The sequence below is a fragment of the Mchenga conophoros genome, linkage group LG2 (assembly GCF_057382185.1).
Source record: "Mchenga conophoros isolate Kocher_MC1m ecotype Shallow Benthic linkage group LG2, M_conophoros_male_GT1.1, whole genome shotgun sequence".
Lineage (NCBI taxonomy): Eukaryota > Metazoa > Chordata > Actinopteri > Cichliformes > Cichlidae > Mchenga > Mchenga conophoros.
This window is the reverse complement of record NC_140527.1, coordinates 1,845,283-1,868,162: the sequence shown is the minus strand read 5'-3', so window position 1 is coordinate 1,868,162 and position 22,880 is coordinate 1,845,283. Positions and strand designations below refer to the sequence as shown.

Sequence of the window (22,880 nt, the reverse complement as noted above, 5' to 3'; positions counted from 1 at the left end):
ACCTCAATAAGAAACGCGTAATATTTTCTCTGAATACGGGACGATTCCGTTTTTTACGGCAACTCTACTAACTAACCTTATGAATAAAATAAAGTTCAACATCAGTAACATCATAGCACCCACCCAGCTGTATAGAAACTCGTACCCAGCACAATGAAAATAAACTCCACCTAAACTTGGTTCATATCTGACCCAGACAGACTGCAGGTCATAACTTCTTACCTGAAGTTCAGTTCTCCTGACACTCGGACCGGCGGCCGCCTCGGGGCTCTCCTCCTGCCTCCGATCTCCCTCATCCACCTGCTGGCCTCCACCACTTGCTGATGTTACTGAATCTGTGGAAGCTCTGTGGAGCCTGTCTAAATCCCAGTAACGATTAACGCGTTCCTGATTTTGGCATAATAACTAGTTACCGTGCTCGTTACCACAATAATAACGTAGTTATTAACGTAGTTAACTAGTCCCTACACTGGTAATAACACAGAAATGAATAAATAAGCAGAAAAGATTCAAATGAACAAGATGAGCCTACTGAGATTCTGTACAGCTGCTCTTTGTCAAAGGAAATGTTAATGAGTTTATTTCACTACAACTAAGGAGGCAAGCCCGACTCCTGAAATTCAACCCCCCATCATAATTCCCCCCTCCACCAAACTTTACACCTGGCACAGTGCAATCAGAGAAGTAACGCTCTGTTGGCAAAGTCCAGAGAACAGGCCTCCACTAGACGGCAGCATGCTTTACATCACAGCATCCAACACTTTGCATTGTGGTTGGTCATGTAGGGCTTGTATGCACACAATCTGCAGTTGAGAAAAGGTGATAATAATCAGTATATGTTATTGCAATACCGCATATCACAACATTTCTGAAGCTGCAAATGTGTCGTTTAGTGAGTGAAGTATGGTGAGAATGTCGTATCCTGGGGTCTGTGTTGATTTATACCTGTAGTGAGTTAAGACAGAGATGTGAACGTACTAACGAGTGAAGAAAACATGTTGAGGATGGAGGACAGTTAGTGAATCAGGAAATACAGAGGATTGATGAAGAGGAGGGCAGCTGTGAAGAGGATGAGTTGGTACCTGTGTAGTATGGACCAAATTGTTTGTCACAAGCTTAGAGAGTGAGAGGATGCCCGAGGAACGGATTTGTACGTATTTATTTCCAGGAACAAGGGTGATGTGCAGAGCTCAGATAGGATCGAGTTGTTGAAGCTGGGTTAAGAAGAGAGGAGACTCTCATTCTTTCTCGGCATGAAGCCCAACTGCTGGTTGCTGTGTTGATGGACACAGATGAAGTCAGCGTCCATAGACCGTGATGTTTGAAGACAATACTGAGATCTGTAGTGAGGCAGGAGGTAGATGAGAGAACGGAAAGTTGGCGGTCAGTGAAAACAAGACAGAATGTGTGTAAATGTGAGGCAGGTATAACAGTGACGTCATACAGTGCTTACGAGACGGCAGCGAGACCTGCGATGATGCATGGCTTTGAGATGGTGCACTAATAACAACCAGGATGGATGATTAGAAATGTATTCCTGTCATTGAGTAGTCTGAACTGTTGTTGTTCTCGGTCCTGACTTCATTTGTGCGAACAACAACAGGAGGGGTTAGTAAAGAAATGATTTGTGCTTCTCGTCCATCGAGAGTACAGGCAACAGAATCAAAAGTAAAAGAAAATCACTTTTGCTTCTGTCTTCAGGTCCTGTGTTTGTTGTTCTGCAGTTTGAACTACTGAAATAAAGTCACAAAGCACAGAAATGAATTCAGCTGAATGAGATAAGGAGCATCAAATGGTTTTCATGGTGCACTTAGTCCAGTTCCAGTCTGATAAACTGACAACAGCAATGAAAAGAAGCACGAGCACATGAACATGCAAACACAAACTGATTTATTCAGGTATATAAAACACAGGTAAAAGAAATATTTCTGAAAATAAGAGCATTTTGTTTTTAAATTAATTATCATTTCATTCATTTGACACATTTCAAACATATGTGAGCGAGAAGTTCTAACCAGTGTTGTCCCAGTGTGTCTGACTGGGGTTTATGTTGCACCTGCTTCATGGTGCCCCTCATGTCTATTTATCAAAAATAAAATCATTATTTTTATGTATTTACATGATATTTCCTTCAAATGTTGCTACTAAATCAAAGTGTGTGTGTGTGTGTGTGTGTGTGTGTGTGTTTTCAGTGTTCAGAGTTGGACAGGCAGGACAGCCCCGGCAGCCTCCAGCGACGGGCACTGGTCTGAATCCTCAGGTCTAACCAGTCCTGCTGAGCTGCACCCAGCACCAGGCTGTGAGCACAAAGGAAACACTTCTTAACTGGGAGAAGTGTGCACCAGGCCCATTAATGTGTCAAAAAAATGATGAATTTCTGCACTACCTCCGTAGAGAGAATGGGAGAACTGTACCTTGGAGCGAGGTATGGCTCTGCGGGGGTCGATGGGTCTACTGGAGGGAGGTCGGTAGGCGTGCATGAGGAATCAGACTGAGGCAGGTCCTCGCCTTCCATGCACCTCAGGTTGGCTATACTGCTCCCCACAGCAGCATCAGTGCTGTCCCCGTTTCTGTCAGCCGGACCTGGAGAATTACAGCAGGCTCATCACCACTGCCTCTCATTGTATTTGTCACATGAATGGCAACCACACAGCCTGTGAATCCTAACAGAACATGTGCTTGGTTGATGAAGGACAACTTTCTCACAGCTCAACACGCCTCTGAAACGCCTGTGTACTGAAGGAACGAGGGAAATGAACTGTGACGTGTTGGCACATTTGAACGCTGCAGACTGACGTGACACTTACAGCAGCGAGAGAAAGGCTCCCAGGATCGAGACTGCACGTACGGTTTAGCCTGCGGCTGCTGAAGCAGGCACACCACTGCTGAGTCGACCTGCTGAAAAACCCTGCAGGCAGAGAGAGCACCGAGGAACTTCATCACTTATTATTTAGACTCTGCCAGCAAATATTAAAAAGTAACACTTTAATATTTTTTACTTGAACAGACCCAGGAGATAACCAAAAACAGTTGAAGTCACAATGTTTGAGGTGTACAACAAAGATGTGACTAAATACTGAAAATAGCAACATTTGTATGATTATCTTCTTGTGCACATCTGGTCCCAGCACTGCAGCTGCATTTGGAAAACTGAGTCCCACTCTGACATCACGTCAAAGTGACTTATATACAGGGTGGGCCATTCATATGGATACAGCGTAACAACATGGGAATGGTTGGTGATATTAAAGTCCTGTTTGTGGCACATTAGTATATGTGAGGGGGCAAACTCCTCCAGATGGGCGGTGACCATGGTGGCCATGTAGAAGTCGGCCATCTTGGATACAACTTTTGTTTTTTCAATAGGAAGAGGACCATGTGACACATCAAACTTATTGGTAATGTCACAAGAAAAACAATGATGTGCTTGGTTTCAACGTAACTTTATTCTTTCATGACTTATTTACAAGTTTCTGACCACTCATAAAATGTGTTCAATGTGCTGCCCATTGTGTTGGATTGTCAATGCAACCCTCTTCTCCCACTCTTCACACACTGATAGCAACACTGCAGGAGAAATGCCAGCACAGGCATCCAGTATCCGTAGTTTCAGGTGCTGCACATCTTGTATCTTCACACCATAGACAATTGCCTTCAGATGACCCCAAAGATAAAAGTCTAAGGGGGTCAGATCGGGAGACCTTGGGGGCCATTCAACTGGCCCACGACGACCAATCCACTTTCCAGGAAACTGTTCATCTAGGAATGCTCGGACCTGGCACCCATAATGTGGTGGTTCACCATCTTGCTGGAAAAAGTCAGGGAACGTGCCAGCTTCAGTGCATAAAGAGGGAAACACATCATCATGTAGCGATTTCAAATATCCAGTGGCCTTGAGGTTTCCATTGATGAAGAATGGACCCACTATCGTTGTCCCCCATATACCACACCAAACCATCACTTTTGTTGTTCCAACAGTCTTGGAGGGATCCATCCAATGTGGGTTAGTGTCAGACCAATAGCGGTGGTTTTGTTTGTTAACACCATTCACATAGAAGTTTGTCTCATCACTGAACAAAATCTTCTGTGTGACCTGAGGGTCCTGTTCCAGTTTTTGTTTTGCCCATTCTGCAAATTCTGTGGCCGATCTGGGTCATCCTCGTTGAGATGCTGCAGCAGCTGGAGTTTGTAAGGGTGCCATTTGTGAGTAGCTAATATCCGCCGAAGGGATGTTCGACTAATGCCACTCTCCAGTGACATGCGGCGAGTGCTACGCTGTGGGCTCTTGCTGAATGAAGCTAGGACAGCCACTGATGTTTCTTCATTAGTCACAGCTTTCTTGCGTCCACATTTTGGCAAATCCAACACTGAACCAGTTTCACCAAACTTAGCAAGCAGTTTGCTGACTGTAGCATGGGAGATGGGTGGTCTCGTAGGGGGTCTTGCATTGAAATCTTCTGCAATTCACCAGATATCAACACAATTTCGCTCCTCACGTGTTAACCTTCGACATGTCAATGGCTGTGAACAAAGAGAAACTTGTAAATAACTCATGAAAGAATAAAGTTACGTTGAAACCAAGCACACCATTGTTGTGACATTACCAATAAGTTTGATGTGTCACATGGCCCTCTCCCTATTGAAGAAACAAAAGTTGCATCCAAGATGGCCGACTTCTAAATGGCCACCATGGTCACCGCCCATCTTGAGGAGTTTGCCCCCTCACATATACTAATGTGCCACAAACAGGACTTTAATACCACCAACCATTCCCATGTTATTACGCTGTATCCATAGAAATGGCCCACCCTGTAGAATCAGCCTCAGTGGAAGAGAACATGACGTCCGCAGTGCAAACAGCAGTGTGTTCATTTCCTTCTTAGCTGGCACAGTGGTGCAGAGGTCTGCACTGCCAAATAACAGAAAGAGTCTGAACCTGTCTGGAGTCTTTTTGGGTGGAGTTTGGATGCTTCCTCTGTGCCTGTTTCTTCCCACAGCCCCAAAAGCTGCATATTTACTGACTGTGTGATTCATTGGTGATTTAAAATTGCAGATGGAAAAATGTGACGTTCAGTGGTCAGTAAGACTAGAAAGATGACGGCTTCCACACTCTGAAGCTCACAGTAAAGCAGTGGTCTCAGATATGTGGAGTATGCACAGCTGCTAAGCTTTCATAAAGCACCTTGAGGCGACTGCTGTTGTGATTTGGTGCTATATAAATACAATTGAATTGAATTGAACACGTAGGCTCGTTTGGGCTGGTTTTGGATATTTGTTACTGGTTTGATTAGTTAACAATCAAGAGATTTACAGGGAGATGAAGATGGCAATGAATAAGAGAAAAAGCCAGACGGTGATACCGGAGGCTGAGCAGCTGCTGGTGGAGCTCAGCTGACAGACCATACTGGTTGGACTGGATCATTTCTCTAATAGAGTCAAAGTCCTGCTTCAGCTGAAGAGCGCCCTGCACGCTAAAAACAGAGCAGAAGGACATTTGTCAACATCTGAAGATGGTCTGTGTTTATGTGACGTGAAGAGTCACACGCACATGTACCAAACTGCTGTTTTTAATGATGTCATCAGTTTGTTGGCTAACACCGTCTGTGCTCTAAAACACACCTGAACTTGATCTTCTGTCTCAGGATGTGCTCCATCCATGCCTCCATGAACGCTGTCATCGTTATACTCAATGCTTGGACTCGTGCGTCGTCAGACAGAGGGGCCACGCCCTCTAACACTTGACCAATCACAGTTTGAGCTGCCAGAGATGCATATTCACTGGGACTGTTGGGAAAACCTTTGGAAACACAGCGTAAAATGAAAAAGGCCATTTAGAGAGAAAATGAAATACAAACTTTTAGCTTCTGTTGAACTGAGATGCTGCTGAAATATTACAGCAGCCATTTATTTTCAGTGTGGTTGGTGCGAATATAAAAGCATTCATAAGCAATGACACTAACTACACGCTGTAGCTGCTGCTTTGGCAGGACAGCGACCCAAAGCACAAACATGACAGCTGGTGTTCTGTTCATAATACATGGGTGGATCAGTCACTGTGGAGGGAACAGACTGGAAGTCCAACCTGCAGCTGTTAGTGACAAAACTTTGAGTGCAAAACATGACAAAGATCAGGAAGTGTTGGAGCTGGAGCAGTGAAGACAGACACACAGTGAGAACCTGCTGCACTCCAGCGGTGTGGCACAGGGTCACCTGCTCACACCTGAGTTTGTGGGTTGTTCTCTCACAGGAAAACTACATTCACTGTATTACAGTCACATAGTACTGAGTGTTACTCCTAATGAAAACATTTAAACACTTTAACAGTCATGAGTGTTTTCCTTTATTATTCAAACCAAAGTCTTCTCTGGCTTAGTCTGAATGATCAGCAGGGCTGATAGAAATATTATAATGATGATCATTTATTGTACTGTTGAAAGAACTCTCTAAAGCTTGTAAATTACAAATATTGAATTCCAAATTAGTTGATTATTTATGTGCAATTACAAACTCGGTGTAACTATCTGTGTATAAACACAAAGCTGACACTGTGAGACTTCATCACAGGTGTGAGCATCACAGCAGATGTCTTTGTGCAAAGTAACTGAGGATAAAAACATGGAGCAGATTTTCCTGGCCTGGCTTTTTATAGCAGATAAGAAAATCAGATGTGAACCTGATGCTGCTGAAGTGAAGCAGAGCAAAGTTACAGAGGTTTGATTACAGACACAGCTGAGAGTTTGTTATTTGGCATCATTTGTAAAAGTTTACATTTGTTCGATGTTTAACAGCAGAAATGAGGCTTTGTTGTTGGAGTGTTGAGTGATGAAACCTGCAGCATCAGAATCTGTGAGACGTCGACAGAATCAGCGACGGCGTGTCCGTGCCGTCGGGTGAACGATCCACGCTCTGTGTTTCTGTGCGGACTCTGTAACCTGCTCTCATTTGCTGTTTTAGCTGTTTGATGGTTGCTGAAATAATGTTGTGAGCTTCAACCTGAGATTCTGGCGTTTCTGACAAAAATACATTTATATTTAAAAATGGATTCAGGACTTAATGAATGGATATCACTTTATTGAAACTAAAATCGATTTTTAAACCCAACCCTGATGAGTTTAGCCGAATAAAAGTAACCCTTAAATAACTTCTTCGTTGAACAGTTACAGCGTGTTTAGTAATGTGTTGATGTTTGCTGCAGTTTTTATGTTCAGAATTCACAAAACCTACAAAACCACTTCACTTTGTTTCACTTTGTAAGGGCCCATCAGACATCACTGGCTTCAAAGGCTGCTGTACTTAAACCATTCCTTAAAGATCCACACCTGAAAACCTAAACACCTGATCACGTGAAACAGAACACCTGATCACCAGAACACCTGAAACAGAACACCTGATCACCAGAACACCTGATCACCTGAACCAGAACACCTAATCACCAGAACACCTGATCACCTAAACACCAGAACACCAGAACACCTGATCAACTGAACCAGAACACCTGATCACCTGATCACAAGAACACCTGATCACCAGAACCAGAACACCTGATCACCAGATCACCTGATCAACTGAACCAGAACACCTGATCACCAGATCACCAGAACACCTGATCACCAGAACCAGAACACCTGATCACCAGATCACCTGATCAACTGAACCAGAACACCTGATCACCTGATCACAAGAACACCTGATCACCAGAACCAGAACACCTGATCACCAGATCACCTGAACCAGAACACCTGATCACCAGAACACCTGATCAACTGAACCAGAACACCTGATCACCAGATCACCAGAACATCTGATCACCTGAACCAGAACACCTGATCACCAGAACACCTGATCACCAGAACCAGAACAGCTGATCACCAGAACACCTGATCACCAGAACACCTGATCACCTGAACCAGAACACCTGATCACCAGAACACCTGATCACCTGAACACCTAAACACCAGATCACCTGATCACCTGAAACAGAACACCTGTTCACCTGATCACCAGAACACCTGATCACCTGAACCAGAACACCTAATCACCAGAACACCTGATCACCTAAACACCAGAACACCTGATCAACTGAACCAGAACACCTGATCACCTGATCACAAGAACACCTGATCACCAGAACCAGAACACCTGATCACCAGATCACCTGAACCAGAACACCTGATCACCAGAACACCTGATCAACTGAACCAGAACACCTGATCACCAGATCACCAGAACACCTGATCACCAGAACATCTGATCACCTGAACCAGAACACCTGATCACCAGAACCAAAACAGCTGATCACCAGATCACCAGAACACCTGATCACCAGAACACCTGATCACCTGAACCAGAACACCTAATCACCAGAACACCTGATCTACTGAACCAGAACACCTGATCACCTGATCACAAGAACACCTGATCACCTGAACCAGAACACCTGATCACCAGAACACCTGATCACCAGAACACCTGATCAACTGAACCAGAACACCTGATCACCAGATCACCAGAACACCTGATCACCAGAACATCTGATCACCTGAACCAGAACACCTGATCACCAGAACCAGAACAGCTGATCACCAGATCACCAGAACACCTGATCACCTGAACCAGAACACCTAATCACCAGAACACCTGATCTACTGAACCAGAACACCTGATCACCTAAACACCAGAACACCTGATCACCTGAACCAGAACACCTGATCACCAGAACACCTGATCACCTGAACACCTAAACACCAGATCACCTGATCACCTGAAACAGAACACCTGTTCACCTGATCACCAGAACACCTGATCACCTGAACCAGAACACCTGATCACCAGATCACCAGATCACCTGATCACCTGAACCAGAACACCTGATCACCAGATCACCTGATCACCAGAACACCTGAAACAGAAAACCTGATCACCTGATCAGCAGAACACCTGATCACCAGAACCAGAACACCAGATCACCAGATCACCTGAACCAGAACACCTGATCACTAGAACACCTGATCAACTGAACCAGAACTCCTGATCACCTGAACCAGAACACCTGATCACCAGAACACCTGATCACCTGAACCAGAACACGTGATCACCAGAACACCTGATCACCTGAACACCAGAACACCTGATCACCAGAACACCTGATCACCAGATCAACTGAACCAGAACACCTGATCACCAGATCACCAGAGCACCTGATCACCAGAACATCTGATCACCTGAACCAGAACACCTGATCACCAGAACCAGAAAACCTGATCACCAGAACACCTGATCACCAGAACACCTGATCAACTGAACCAGAACTCCTGATCACCTGAACCAGAACACCTGATCACCAGATCACCAGAACAGCTGATCACCAGAACACCTGATCACCTGAACCAGAACACCTAATCACCAGAACACCTGATCACCTAAACACCAGAACACCTGATCACCTGAACCAGAACACCTGATCACCAGAACACCTGATCACCTGAACACCTAAACACCTGATCACCTGAAACAGAACACCTGTTCACCTGATCACCAGAACACCTGAACCAGAACACCTAGTTCTAGTAAAGCGCTATATAAATACAGGCCATTTACCATTTACCTGATCACCAGAACACCTGATCACCTGAACACCTAAACACCAGATCACCTGATCACCTGAAACAGAACACCTGATCACCAGAACACCTGATCACCTGAACCAGAACACCTGATCACCAGATCACCTGATCACCAGAACACCTGATCACCAGATCACCTGAAACAGAACACCTGATCACCTGATCACCAGAACACCTGATCACCTGATCAATGTGGTCTTTATTCAGATCTGTTCATAACTTCCCTGTCTTTTAGTTTGTGCTTTGTCCTCTCGGTCTCTGTAAGTTTTCCACTACTCTGAAACTCCTCTTCCTCTACTGACCGGTATATTATTTATATAGTATATAGTTGTTCTCCACACTTCTCTGTCAGCTTTCCTCTCACCCAAACCTTACAGCCACCTTTTAAGACTCTGGTTCTGGTTTTCTGGTTTCCCGTGAAAGGGAGTTATTATTCACACGGTCACTAAGTGCTCAGAGGAGTTTCTTACCTTACAACATAAATCTACATAAAACACTGAGGTAAACTGAAGTCATACACTCAGATACGAGTACCTGTCCTGTGGCTGGGCTTCCAGTGTACAGCAGGAGGCATGGTGTGTTCAAAGATCTCTCCTGACCTCTGCTTGCAGTCACTGGAGAATGTCCTCAGCATCACAGAAGAGAAGGTCTGACGGACAGTGAAGACACCAACATTACCGGTTAGATGTGGTTAGGGAATCATGTGTGGCTCTGTATAGTCCTGGTATATGATCCTCAGCAACACTAAACACACAGTCCACCCGTCTGCACAGCAGCAGTGAAGCTTTCTGACGTGGCTGTGAGAAGAAAGCAGACAGCTCACCTGCAGAGCAGACCGAGCACGCTCCAGCGTTTGCAGCTGCTGCTGCAGGAGGAGCTGGCTGTGGGTGTGTAGAGCAGACTGCTGGTCACTGTGTGAATTCATCACTAGTGATTTGGTCTGATGCACCATCGCCTCGAATGACTCCCTCATCACCTGCAGACACAAAAAACACATTTAAACTGACACTGAGCTTAAAGATGAACTGTGTCCAAACGTTTTGGCACCACTGCTCAAACTCATTTTGTTTTTTTATTCGAAACGTATGAAATCCTTAATACATGAATATGAAGCAAAGTGAAATAAATGAAACGAACTTTGGGCCAAAAATAAGTACAGCACCAAAGACAGCCATTAGAAGCTCACAGTACATCATGCTTTGCATTGTTTTTACTCCAGTGTTAGTACAAAGTGGTGTGACTATGATCAGAGTTCACTGCATCGTGTTTATGAAACAGCCTTTGCACTTATATCAGTCTCTGATCACCCAGCTCTACAGAACACGTGTTCTGGTTGTAATATATGAGTAACCTACTGTGAGGTCCCCCTGTGTAATAAGCAGGAACTTATTGAGACTCCAGGAGGAGAGGAACTGGTGTGCCTTGGACATCACCCATACAGTAGGCAGCTGCACAGAGGCCAGCACCAAACCAACAGTCTGCCTCTGCAGAGTACAGGGGAGGCTGAAGGGACCTGTGGAGGGGAGACAGACACAACGGGCATCAAGTCAATTTTATTATTATTATTATTTTATGTAGAAACTGTTTTTAAAAAAGAAAAATCAGGCAAAGACTCTGCAATATTAAAGAGAGACAACCACTGATCAAAGCCCACTGACCCATTGATCAGTGGTTGTTGATCAGTGGTCATGAGAATTTGCATAATTATGATGAAGGAACTGAGCTCCCAGCCCATTGTTCCCTCAGTGGGCTGGTTTCAGTCATTATGCAGATGTACTGTTTATAAGTTTGAAACCTGCAGTCAGCTGAGACTGAAGACGTCACCTGGATGTGACGAAACGTTTCTCCCACTAAACACTACGTCCAGATGAAGATATGAGTTGATGTCATTTCCACTGGGTTTGGTTAGAGTGCTGCTGGTGGAACGTTTACCTGAGGCTCTGCTGTGTGACTGACGGCAGCGCAGAGAAGACAGGAGGGGTGGCAGCAGCAGAAGGAAACGCCCCATTGTTGCTGACGTTGTCACATTTTCATCTTTTTCAGATGATGTCACCACAAACGAGCTTCTTTGATTTATCAAACATTTATCTGTCAGGGTTGAACCTAAAGTTCGGCACAATTCTGAGGAGAGACGACGAAGCAGAAGCACAGCAGGGGAGAGCGATTCAGCTCAAAGTCAGTCTGCAGATAATGTTATTCTTTTTTACAGACGAGCGATGTCCGATGTTATTTATTGTTGCTGAGGAATTTTAAAAAAAACACCATAATGTACTTTATATTAGAGCTGGGCGATAGAACGATAACGATATGTATCGCGAAATAACTTTTTCTCGATAGAAAAATTTAATTATTGCGATAGACCTCACCGCGCTCGTCCTCTTAAAAAAAGAAAAAAAGAACAGCCAATCCAAATTAAGTAGTGCAGAGCCGAACCAATCACAGCCGCAGCGTCACGTCAAGCCGCACATGTGTGTTTGTTTGGGAAGCAGCCAGCCGCCGTGCCGCCCGGGTAATGGAGGAAAGGAGTGTGCCGACTAGAGAAAAATCAACCGAAGGTTACCGAAGAGAAAACAGATGATGGCTCCAACGCCGGAGAGATTGTTGAACGGAAGAGCCACAGAAGCTCTGTAGTGTGGAGGTATTTCAGCTATTTCAAGTCTGACAAAAACAGAGTAGCTGCACTGTAAATGTGCCGAAATACAATAAAGCGGTGCAGCTCAGTCTCTGACTGGAAGCGCTGATTCGTCATTCGGCTTTTGTCAGACTAAAGTAACTGTTAAACTGTTTGAAAAGCTCAGCTATACAACAAGGAGAGATTGAGAATTTCCTTTTAGTTCTCAGTTTATTTGATATTGACAAAAGTTAGTCAGTTTTGTCTGTTCTTCTGTAAAACAAACTAAGATTTATTTTTAGAATTAATATTTTGTTTCTAAGTGGAATTGACAGTTTAGTCTGTTTCATTTGTTCTATTTTGAAACTTAAACGCTTTAGCGGCTGCCTTTTGTGTAGTTTGCAATATTTGCCTTTATTTATCTGAAAAAGTCTCATGTTCCTTAAGTACATCTACCCTGTTGAACTTATTATGGGAAATAAATATTTAAATAAAAACAAGCTGCTGATTATTTCACATTTTACTTGTGAGCAACGGCACATTTAAATCTTACAAATATAGTTATTTGGCTTATATCGTGATAGATATCGTTATCGCCTGAAATGAAAACAACATATCGTGATATGAAAAAATCTCATATCGCCCAGCTCTACTTTATATTTATCAACTGTTGGAAATTCTGCTGCTGTTAAAAATGAAGTAAAACATGATTTTAAAAATAACTTAGTGTGTCTGGTCAATCAAATATGAAATCAAAGCTAATGACATCACACCGTGTCTAAGACAAAAATGACATATATGTAAAAACATGTAATATGTATGGTCAGAGCAGCAGACCGGTCAGTGTGTGAGTCTAAGCGCACTAACCATAGTCCCACTGAGCATGTGCAGTAACCAGTAACACACACAGACTCAGGTCCTCCAGCATGACTTCACTCTCCTTTGGAACTTGACCTACAACACACAACAAGGAGTGTCACACACACAACACAATTTCATATGCTCGGTTTTCTCCTTTCAAAGAGTTTTGCAGTCGAGCTGCTCTCGGAGGTTTTGCTGTTAACCTGAGTGCTGAGAAGCTCCCCCCAGCTCCTTCTGACAGCACAAGCTGTGATCATTACTGATGAGAGGCTGCGGGATAAAAACACTTTGAAATTAGACGATTCTTTTTTGTGCACACTGCCTCCCCCATCCATCAGGTCCAAATGTGTGCCAGAAGCAAACACAACGATCAGGCACTCAGATTGTGCAGATCATCATTGAGTCTCAGAGTATCTGAGAGCCTTTCCCCGGAGTTTCATAAATATTTAACATAACTGAGAGACCTTCTGTATACTGACTCTAAGTTTAGGCAAAGCTCCAGTCAGCTCAGCGTTTCCCACTCTGCCCCCACTTTCATGTGAATGTGCTCATAGATTAATGTGACCAATCACAAACGTGGATAAGACAACAGAAACGTGTCCATTCCAAAGGAAGAGAAAATATGAAGCGGTTACACACAACGCAGACACAAAACAGCTGCTGTAGACAAAGCAGCAAAGTAAACGTAACAAGGAAAGCAGTGTACAACATTACAGCACTACACGCTCAGCCTGGACTCTACTTTACGTATACATGTCTGCTATCATCAGACGGTGGGCACAGTGGCTGCTGAGGCCACGTTCTTACCAGCGTCTGAAGCCTGACACAGCCGGTGGATGACCTGGAAACCCCTGTGGTGCTCCTGGAGGTTGAGGCTTCCTGCAGTGTGTCCTGCTACAGGGACTTGTAGTTGCAGCCACAGGGCTCTGCTGCAGAAAGCCCTCAGCAGGGTATGATACTGTTCAAGCAGATCAGCAAAGACCAGAGACTCACCCAGGTCTAACCACTGGACTGAGTGAGACCAGCAAACAAGGTCCGGCTCCAGTGTCTTTGTGTCTGCTTCAAACATCTCCTCCTTCTCTGATCTGAAAGATACAAATCACCTCTTAATGTTTAAGCATCCTTTGATAGAAACACTGTAGTAGCGTAGGAACATGCACTCGTTTCCATGAATCCTACACCACCTGAAGGTGTTGGTTTCATGCCTGAATGATCATCTCTTCAGAAACAGACCGTGTTTCTTGGCCCGAGTCTGCATTTTTAATGCGTCGCTTTCAAGACAGTACGAGTCGGAATGAATGCATGATATTATCAGATAGTTTAATAGTTTAATAGTTTAATTATTTATATAGCACATTTAATTACAACAGATAGACTGTGTGCGACTGTCCTCCACCTGCAGTTGTCCAGCTTACTATAATCATTAGTTTGGGAATGCCCAACAGGGACAACATAAGAACTGGGAAGAACAAAAAAACAACTTCTGTCAGGAGAAAACTGCTTTCAGTCTTTGTTTCATGGTTTACTTTGTCAATCTTACTTCAAAGAGAATTGTGCAAATTCATGCATGTGGCAAAACAGCACTAACTTCATCATTGCATGAACTTCAAGATATTCCCCGAATGAATCAAGATCGATCAGGATATAACAGCATATTTCTGACTAACAAGGCAGTTCATTCCATTTCTATTAACACTTTCTTTGAAATAACACATTCTGGGGCCGACTTGAAGGATGTGGCAGAAATTAGACCTGAGTGTAAATGTGACACTGGAACCTGTAGAGTGATATTTAGAATCCCCATAAATCCAGATCATGTTTTCATTGTTGTTCATTTTATGAAAAATTTAAACTAATTAAAGTTGAACCTTATTGAGCTTGAAGAAGACGTCAGAGGAACAAAGTAACTTGCTATTTAGAACCTGCCATGAATCATTAATACAAACAGGCGGTAAGAAACGTCGTTTTAAGTAGTTTATGTAGCATTATTACTACTTTGATCTTTAGATCCATTTATTGACCTTGACGAAGAGGTCAGAGATCAAATGTGACATCTTCATACAGCACTTTCTATATGTTTACAATAAACACCACACTTGTACGAGTCACAGTCATAGTCTGCTTCTAAGAATACAGTAGAGGTCTGGCCCAGCATGTAAGGCAGATATGAATGGACTCAACATCCCTACAAAGAATGACGCGGACGCAGAAACACTACCAGTAACATTGGTAGGTGGTAACAATGGTGTGACCATACCTGCTGGTGGGATCTGGCACAGTTATTTCCAGTTCGGCCCATTCCTGTTGAATTCTCTCCACATTTTGGTCTTTGTTCAGTTTCGAGCTCTCTCTGTCTAATTCCACTGGATCGGGTGTATTTGGTACTCGAGCGCTCAAGATCGTTGAGTCAACCTTCCCATTTACCACGTCCGTTGCTGGGGTTTGAAGCGGCTGTTCGTTGAGTCTTTCTGGTGTGGGTGTATGTGAAACCAGCGGAGCCAGCAGATCACTGGACGAAACAAACACCTGAAAAAGCAGCTCTGCTGAGGAACGCTGAAGTTGGAAAATCCTTGACGGTGGCACGCCTCGGAGACGTTGGGAGCTCATTAACAAAGGTGAAGCTGTCTGCAGAAGCGCGCCGCTTTCTAAACGTGTCGGATCAGGTTGAACCAAGTCCAACGCTTCTACGCCGCTCTGAGTAAAAGCAGAATGGGACGTGCGTTTTTGACACCGGTTACTTTGTTCTCTTTTAGAGTTCTCCTCTTTATGTTCTGTATCTGCGGGATTGGCTGAAACAGAGGGACGATTTTCCACGACTGGCTTGTTCAAATGGACATCAGGCGTGTAAACAGGAAGTGTTGTATTTTTATTTTGACAAGACATCTGGAGGGTGGGACGACTTATGGAGAAAAGAGGAGAGGAAATTAGATATGTATAATGTAGCTGCTCCCAGGTCCACTCAGATCTCAATGTGGAAATCCCACAGCTGAGACTTGTGGGGTTTTGAGCACACGTGCAAGTCTCATGGTTGCTGTGGATCTGACAGAAGTAACAGGGCGGCTCTGAAGCCCAGTAGTGCAGCTGCTTGGCTGCCATTTCTGCATGATAGCTTGCTAAAATCATCATTAACTCTTTGACTGAGAAAGGAGAAGGGCGATGGCTTTTGATCCTTGGAAGACTGGAATCCAATGTGGAAAAATGTGCCTGCTGCATTACTGCAGTCTTTAGCTTGGAGGCGCTGTGCTGACCTCTCTGCTCATCAACAACCTGGTTGTAATGATAAGTCCCTGTTAAAATATCCTCCAAGACTTCTTTTGGTACAGAGTCTAAGTCAGTCTGGAATACAGAAGACAGGATCGCTTGGACATAGTGCTCCATCAAAACCAGAGCCTGCAGACCAAGTAAGTCCAGAGATTCCTTGATCTTTAGCAGTAGCCTGGTATGTTGGCCAGCAGCACGTCTCAAGAAGTGGTCAGACTGGACTTTGGAAAACAGGCAAGACCAGTGATTGAGATGAACTCTGAGTTCTTGACTCAGTGAACCCAGATCGAGCCTGCATGAAGTTGACGGGGTCTGGAAAAGAGAGCAGAATGACTGTGACTGTGTGAACAGGCACTGGTGGCGATACAGAAATCTAAAACTCTTTGACAAAGATGTCAAATGTTGGACGTTACAGAAGCATTCCTGCAACCATTTTTAACAATTATCCAACTACAGGTTGTGGCGGACGTCTGTGATCTGTTACACAGACTCTTCATTACATCGCCCAGTGAAGGTGCATGTGAAGACGCAAACGTTCAGCACAACTGGACAGTTCCCTCTGGTAGCCTCTGGCACAGTGTGATGTACGTGACTATATGACACAGTGCTCAGTAAGCTTTAGATCACACAGTGCTGAGCGCTCGGCCTCACCTGCTGAGGTGCAAGGTGTTGCCGATGATGTTCCAACAGTCTGCTCACACTGGATATGTAAACCGCTGCTAGCCGAGCCCTCCTCGTGTACTCGTGTATAAAAATCAGCAGGGATCGCTGCTCCAGGAGTCTCCACTGAGCTCTGTATTTACCCTGCAGGGAGGATGAGGAGGGCAGGAGAAGAACCCCAGCTTCATCTGGCATTCCTTTAAAACAGACCTGATTAGGTGGGAGAGAGGAGATTATGAACTCAGTTATAACAAGATCGATGTTTGTTCCAATGCTCAATATTATGGCTTCTTCCCAAAAATGGCAATTAAAGAGTCAGAATGTTGAGGATGTAATCTTTGAAGAGATTAAGCTACGAGAGCTTTCATTCACTCATGTTCTCCTCACACCCATCACAATCCAGTTACACTGCAAACTGTATAAATTCACCTGAGACAGCCGTGCGCTGCCCACCAGCTGCCACTGAGGCGCCACAGAAAGAAGCGCTTGCTGCAGGCGCAGCAGGCGCTCGGAGGAGCGGGACACCAGGTTGTGAGCCACTACAAAGTTCTTCTCTTCCTGATCCTGACCGTGACCCCAGAATAACCACTTCAGACTGGGGTTAAAGCTGCTCCTGATTAACACCTCAGCTTGCTGCAAGGAACGAGACATGAACATCTGTAATCAGCAACCCGAACGGGATGATACAGAGGCCAGTGTGAAGTGGCTTAACATAAACAGTCCTCAGTAAAGGGTCAGGACAGGCAAAAGCAGTCCGAGGAAAACCTTTGAAAAACTACAAGGTCTCACTCCAAATATAAAGGAATCAGGGCTGGGTTGAGGTCAAGACTGAAATGGGAGGAGCTATGTTCACATGGACAGTGGAGGATTAATGTTTATTGATCAATCAGCTTAGTAGAAATTGTGCCGTAGTATCGGGCAGAAAAACAACATGTTGTGCTGCATATATAAATCATACCATTTGCACTCAGATCCTCTGTTTAGCAAACAGGAAGTGAAACTGCTCTGAAAGAAACAACAACAATGAATGATCAGTCGTAGCTCATCCTGCTCAAAATCCCTCACATTTCATTGGTTCATGTAATATGTTCAAGGTACAGTAATACATATATAAAATATATACATATTACTGCAAAGCTGTAACGTTGCCTTGTCATCTTGAACACAGAGGCCGAGGTGTCACTGTTAGGCCTAATCATGTTTTATGTATGTGGCCACGTACATATAATAATTATAGGTGACTGCACACCCACTGCTGAGTTTATAAGTTGGCTCATTGCAAAGAAATAAACAATCGAATTCATTTCATAAACCAACAAAAATGAAAAACATGTTACATAAAAGTTCTAAATGAACTTTTCATGTCATTGAGTGAAATAAGTATTTGATCCCCGAGCAAACGATGACTCAGTATTTGGTGGAGAACAGCACAGCGGTCAGACGTTCCAGGCTTGCTCACATCTCAGCAGCACTGTTGGCCTTCTCCTCTCCAGCTCCAGCTCGCTCCACAGATAGGACTGAGGTCTGGAGACACCCCACGTCTCCATTAAGGTTCCAGACCAAAATGTTGGCAGCATTCAATGACTGAATATCAGATGTAATCAGATTACAAATCAGTCTACAGGTTAGCTCTAAAATGTCACTTTACGATACATTTAGTTTAGTTTTCGTGCATTAAAACCATTTTAGCCTCATGTTCACTGAGATGTTTCCACTATGTCCAGATCCTCACTGTGACCAACGAATGATGAGTGTGTGTAAAACCCTCTGCAGAGACGTTTGATGTGATTCTGCATCACAGAGTCGGCTTAATGCTGAGCTGACATTAAATGCTGCTGTAAAAGTGCTCATATTAAGAGCAAACTTGCAACTTCCTGACATTTCAGTGTTTGTAGAAATCAAAACTTCTGCAATGAATTGGCTCTCTGACACTTTACGAATGAGGAAATTAGTTGATCATTTTATTGCTCAGTGTGGTCTCAGTGATCCTGTTTATCTGACTGCACAGTAAAGCTGTAAAAGTCTAAACTGGAACATCAGAGGTTACCGTGCCGCTGTCTAATGATGCAGACACGGGGAATCAGCAGAGCGAGCTGAAACTCATTTTAAACAGGGCTCTTTGTGCATGCTTGTTGTAACTGCAGCTGTGTAAAGCAGGTTGGAATCAATTACAAAAGCATTTATACATTTGTTGCTTACATTCTAGGGTTGTATTAATCGATATTAAGCTTAAAATTAAACTTAAATACTCATTTGCAACAGTGTGGATACAAACAGAGCTGTCTCTGCCTCAAACAGACGAGCTTACAGCTCCACCCCTCACTAACAGCTGACGTTCATTCTCATTTCAGCTGCATTAAAGTACTGAACAGTTCTCAGAAATGCTAACGCACGCTAACATTAGCCATTTCATTATTAGCAGTTATCCAGCAGCCACATTAGCCATGTGTTATCATTAATGTGGCGACTAATGAGGAAATGCTGAGTGGATTACAGGCACACAGCTGTGCAGACCAGTGGGGGAAACCACAGCTAAACTGGGCAGAGAGGCCACAGTGTGGAGAATTAATCCAAGCCGACAGTGACCGGTTCAAACTCTCACAGTGAGCCTTCTGTTTTGTTTTGAATGGTCTTTATTTTAGCAGAACTAATGCCACACAGTACACGAAGCTCATCTTTCCCATAATGGTCTTTGTGCGCTCTGTTATTTGTTGTGCCCTTGGTTTATTAGTAGCTTCTAAAATATGTTTTATCTTCACAATCTGTAATGTGAGTCTATCCATCCATTCTCTTCCACTTATCCTACTCAGGGTCGTGGGCTGGAGCCTATCACAGCACATCTTGGCCAGGTCACCAATCATGAGTGTGTTTGTGTGTGTGCAGGCATGTATGTGTATTACCGATCAGGCCTCGCTCTACATCAGCATCTTTCAGTATCTCTGGGATGTTGTGATCCATAGTAGACAAAGCTGTGGAAGGACGAAGCACAAACATGAATTCAAGGCACAGAAAGGGGCCTGTTTATTTCAGAATTCACTCTCCAGCATTTCTGTTGTCACAGAATGTCTATATTCCAAATCATCTGTCAGTGATGTGAATATGAAGAAAAGGTATGAACTCCACAATCATTTTATGAACAGCTGACATCTAAAAAGGCTGCCTGCTATACTCTGTCAGCAATGCCAAGTGTGTCCTCTTTGCTTTCTGTGTATCACACTGTGGTTCAGCCACACTGCTCTCTGCTGTGTCTACACGACAGACTCTGTGACAGTGCTCGCCTGTTTGCTTCAGTGGGGACAGTCTGTGAACTTTCTGACAGATCTTCAACAATAATGTAAACACCACCCAACAACAGGAGCTACATGTTCCTTTTTTTAAGATGACGGTGTAAAAGCTCAGTGTATCCATGAGTCTGTGCTCTTCTTCTGGACATGGAAAACATGCTAATATCTTCCTGTGTCCAACATCGGCAATGATCTAATGGAGTCACCACAGTCAGCTCAACAAAGGCTAGTTAGGGCCAGCAGATGTGTTATTTCCAGCCATCGTACACTTACTTATCAAAACTGTGTTTCTGCGTCCATCTTTGGGGCATCTCGGCTCAACAGAAGAACTTCTCTGGGGAGTACCGACTGGCTTTTTCCCCGCAGAAGAAGAAACGCTGTTAGCTTCATGTTAGCGTTGACACAGCGCTGCTATCCGCACTTGACTGTGGCTAACGTTTCGCCTCACTGGAAGAGCCAGCCAACGATCTTATTATTGACTTACGCCTTTCCTAAAGACGCTCCCGTTAATCCACGAAGGAAGCGTTTAAAATAGCATCTAAATGGCAGAAGCCTGGGAAAACAGGATGTAGCTGCAGCCAATCAGGAGAAAGCGTCGCCAGTTGTTATGGTAAACAAGAAGCGGCGGTGACTCTTGCGCCTGCGTCACTTTTGCTCCTCTACGAGAGGATCCTTCCGCATCTTACGGACATAATTAAAGTAATGGGCTGTAACACCGTAACTACGGTACAAAAACAGCGATCACATTAAACAGCATGTTGCCTCATTTATCCTGAAAACACAATCGCGATGTAAACAATCGTTTAAAAAAGGAAAGAAAAAATCACTGGTTATTTTCAGGAAAGTTAGTTAATTTACATAATGCATAAGATTAAAATATATAAGATTTTAAATTGTACTCAAAATGTTTCCCCGTCATTTTAAATACAGTGGCCAAAATTGACGTTGCCGGCCACATCTGCAGTCGGCCTTTATTTACAATTTAAATATCGCAAATAGCTCATTAATGCTATACATGAGAATTTAACATTTGGTAAATGGACTGATTCTTATATAGCACTTTTCTACTCAAAGCGCTGTATACAACATACATTTGAAGATTTATAGATTTCTGTTTTTTCCTCCATCTCTGCTCCCCCTCATTCTTCTACTTCCTCGCCTCAAGCCTCCTGTCTGTAATTGAAATCAAGGCTCTAACACAGGAAAAACATGCATGAACATGCTTTTTATTCTCTGGACAGATGACAACGAGACGGCTAAATAACAACAACAGGTGGTTAAAAGGTAACATTATGTCAGCTAGCTGGCTCCTAAGCGTCACACTTTCCCTTTGATAAACAGTCCTGCCATCATATAAAAGTTTATTGACTGTTGAGGTAAATGGTGGACTGACAACCTACATGTACTGCAGATGAATGGTGGCCAGAGTTGATTGTCCTTCTTCAGCCACCATACCTAGGATTATGCAGTTGAATCATGAGTGGTAAGAAAACAGAATTCAGGTGGCTACAATCTGTGTTGTTCAGCGGTGCATTATGGGTAATCTCAGCCTCTCACTGAACGTGCTCCTGTAGCACATCATGGAGTGGGTGGGAGGTATTATCCACCATTGTCCTTATCCACCTCTCAGACACCACCCTAAGGGAGTCCAGCTCCGTCCCCACAACATTACTGCGACCCTCCACCTGCTGCCCCAGCATGGCACAAAAGTCCTGAAGACTGTAATACTCATTCATAGACCTGATGCAGTAGCACCGCTATCATGAAGATGATGGCCTCAGCAAGACACAATACAATCAACTCACACCTCACAACCTCCAAATCAAACAAAAAAACTTCAGAGAAGTTGTCAGGCCAGTTTTAAGCCTTTCTGCCCAGACAAAGTGTGCAGGTGGAATACACGTGTTGATGTCTGCAAAGTGAAGGACAATAGTAAATCAAATGGAAAGGGAACAGTTCTTTTCCACTTTTTTAGTGAAATGGGCAGTCTCCTTGTGGCCAATACAACATTGCATTCCCTTATTCCCAAATGGTACTGAGGTTAGATTAGATTAGATTAGATAGAACTTTATTAATCCCTCGGGTGGGTTCCTCTGGGAAATTCGATTTCCAAAAAAGCACAGCACCGACAGAAGTTACAGAGTTACAGAATATTATATATATATATATATATATACATACACACACACACACACACACACACATATATATAAATACAGAGACATAAATAAAATATACGAAGGGGATAAATAGAATAAATAGGAATAAAAATAAAAATACAAGTGAATTGCACATTTCAAGTATTGAGTCTATTGCACTGTTGACTATTTACAAAAAGTATTGCACAAAAGGTATTGTACAGTGAGGTGAAGAGGCACTACAGCTTAGTTGTTCCCCCCTCCTTTGTCCTCCTGTTTCCCCTCCCTCTCCCCTCCAGAGAGGAGTTAAACAGTCTGATGGCGTGTGGGACAAAGGAGTTTTTAAGTCTGTTAGTTCTTGTCTTTGGGAGAAGCAACCTGTCACTGAACAGACTCTTCTGGTTGTTTATGGCCGTGTGCAGAGGATGCCCAGCATTGTTCA

The 22,880-nt window shown here is 43.8% G+C and overlaps 1 protein-coding gene across 3 annotated transcripts; it reads right to left on the bottom strand.

Annotated features, from left to right (window-relative positions):
- Window positions 1-1,875: 1,875 nt before the first annotated feature.
- On the bottom strand, window positions 1,876-20,900 carry ccdc142 (coiled-coil domain containing 142). 3 transcript variants are annotated; one of them, XM_085282465.1, is made up of 17 exons: window positions 20,574-20,900; window positions 19,917-19,985; window positions 17,975-18,021; window positions 17,446-17,649; window positions 17,008-17,226; window positions 15,353-16,668; window positions 13,903-14,180; window positions 13,102-13,188; window positions 11,556-11,744; window positions 10,979-11,136; window positions 10,447-10,599; window positions 10,158-10,272; window positions 5,620-5,797; window positions 5,361-5,471; window positions 2,808-2,908; window positions 2,415-2,583; window positions 1,876-2,297 (listed from the first exon to the last, which is right to left on the bottom strand). In XM_085282465.1, exons 3-17 carry the CDS (start codon window positions 17,975-17,977, stop codon window positions 2,189-2,191), a joined length of 3,390 nt encoding a protein of 1,129 aa, XP_085138591.1. In that variant the 5' UTR covers window positions 17,978-18,021; window positions 19,917-19,985; window positions 20,574-20,900; the 3' UTR covers window positions 1,876-2,188. The 3 variants fall into 3 exon arrangements, 2 of the variants coding, with proteins under 2 accessions (XP_085138591.1, XP_085138581.1); XR_014893402.1 differs by lacking the exons at window positions 17,975-18,021; window positions 19,917-19,985; window positions 20,574-20,900 and having other exon boundaries at window positions 2,808-2,934; window positions 17,446-17,798; XM_085282455.1 differs by lacking the exons at window positions 17,975-18,021; window positions 19,917-19,985; window positions 20,574-20,900 and having other exon boundaries at window positions 17,446-17,795.
- Window positions 20,901-22,880: the final 1,980 nt, after the last annotated feature.

What these genes read in the sequence shown, in the direction of transcription:
- ccdc142 (XM_085282455.1), bottom strand. Translation starts at nt 17,673, where the DNA reads ATGTTCATGTCTCGTTCCTTGCAGCAAGCTGAGGTGTTAATCAGGAGC. An exon ending in GTGCCAGATCCCACCAGCAG is followed by an intron (nt 14,181 to 15,352) that starts GTATGGTCACAC and finishes TGTATCTTTCAG; the next exon opens with ATCAGAGAAGGAGGAGATGT. An exon ending in GAGCCATACCTCGCTCCAAG is followed by an intron (nt 2,298 to 2,414) that starts GTACAGTTCTCC and finishes TTGTGCTCACAG; the next exon opens with CCTGGTGCTGGGTGCAGCTC.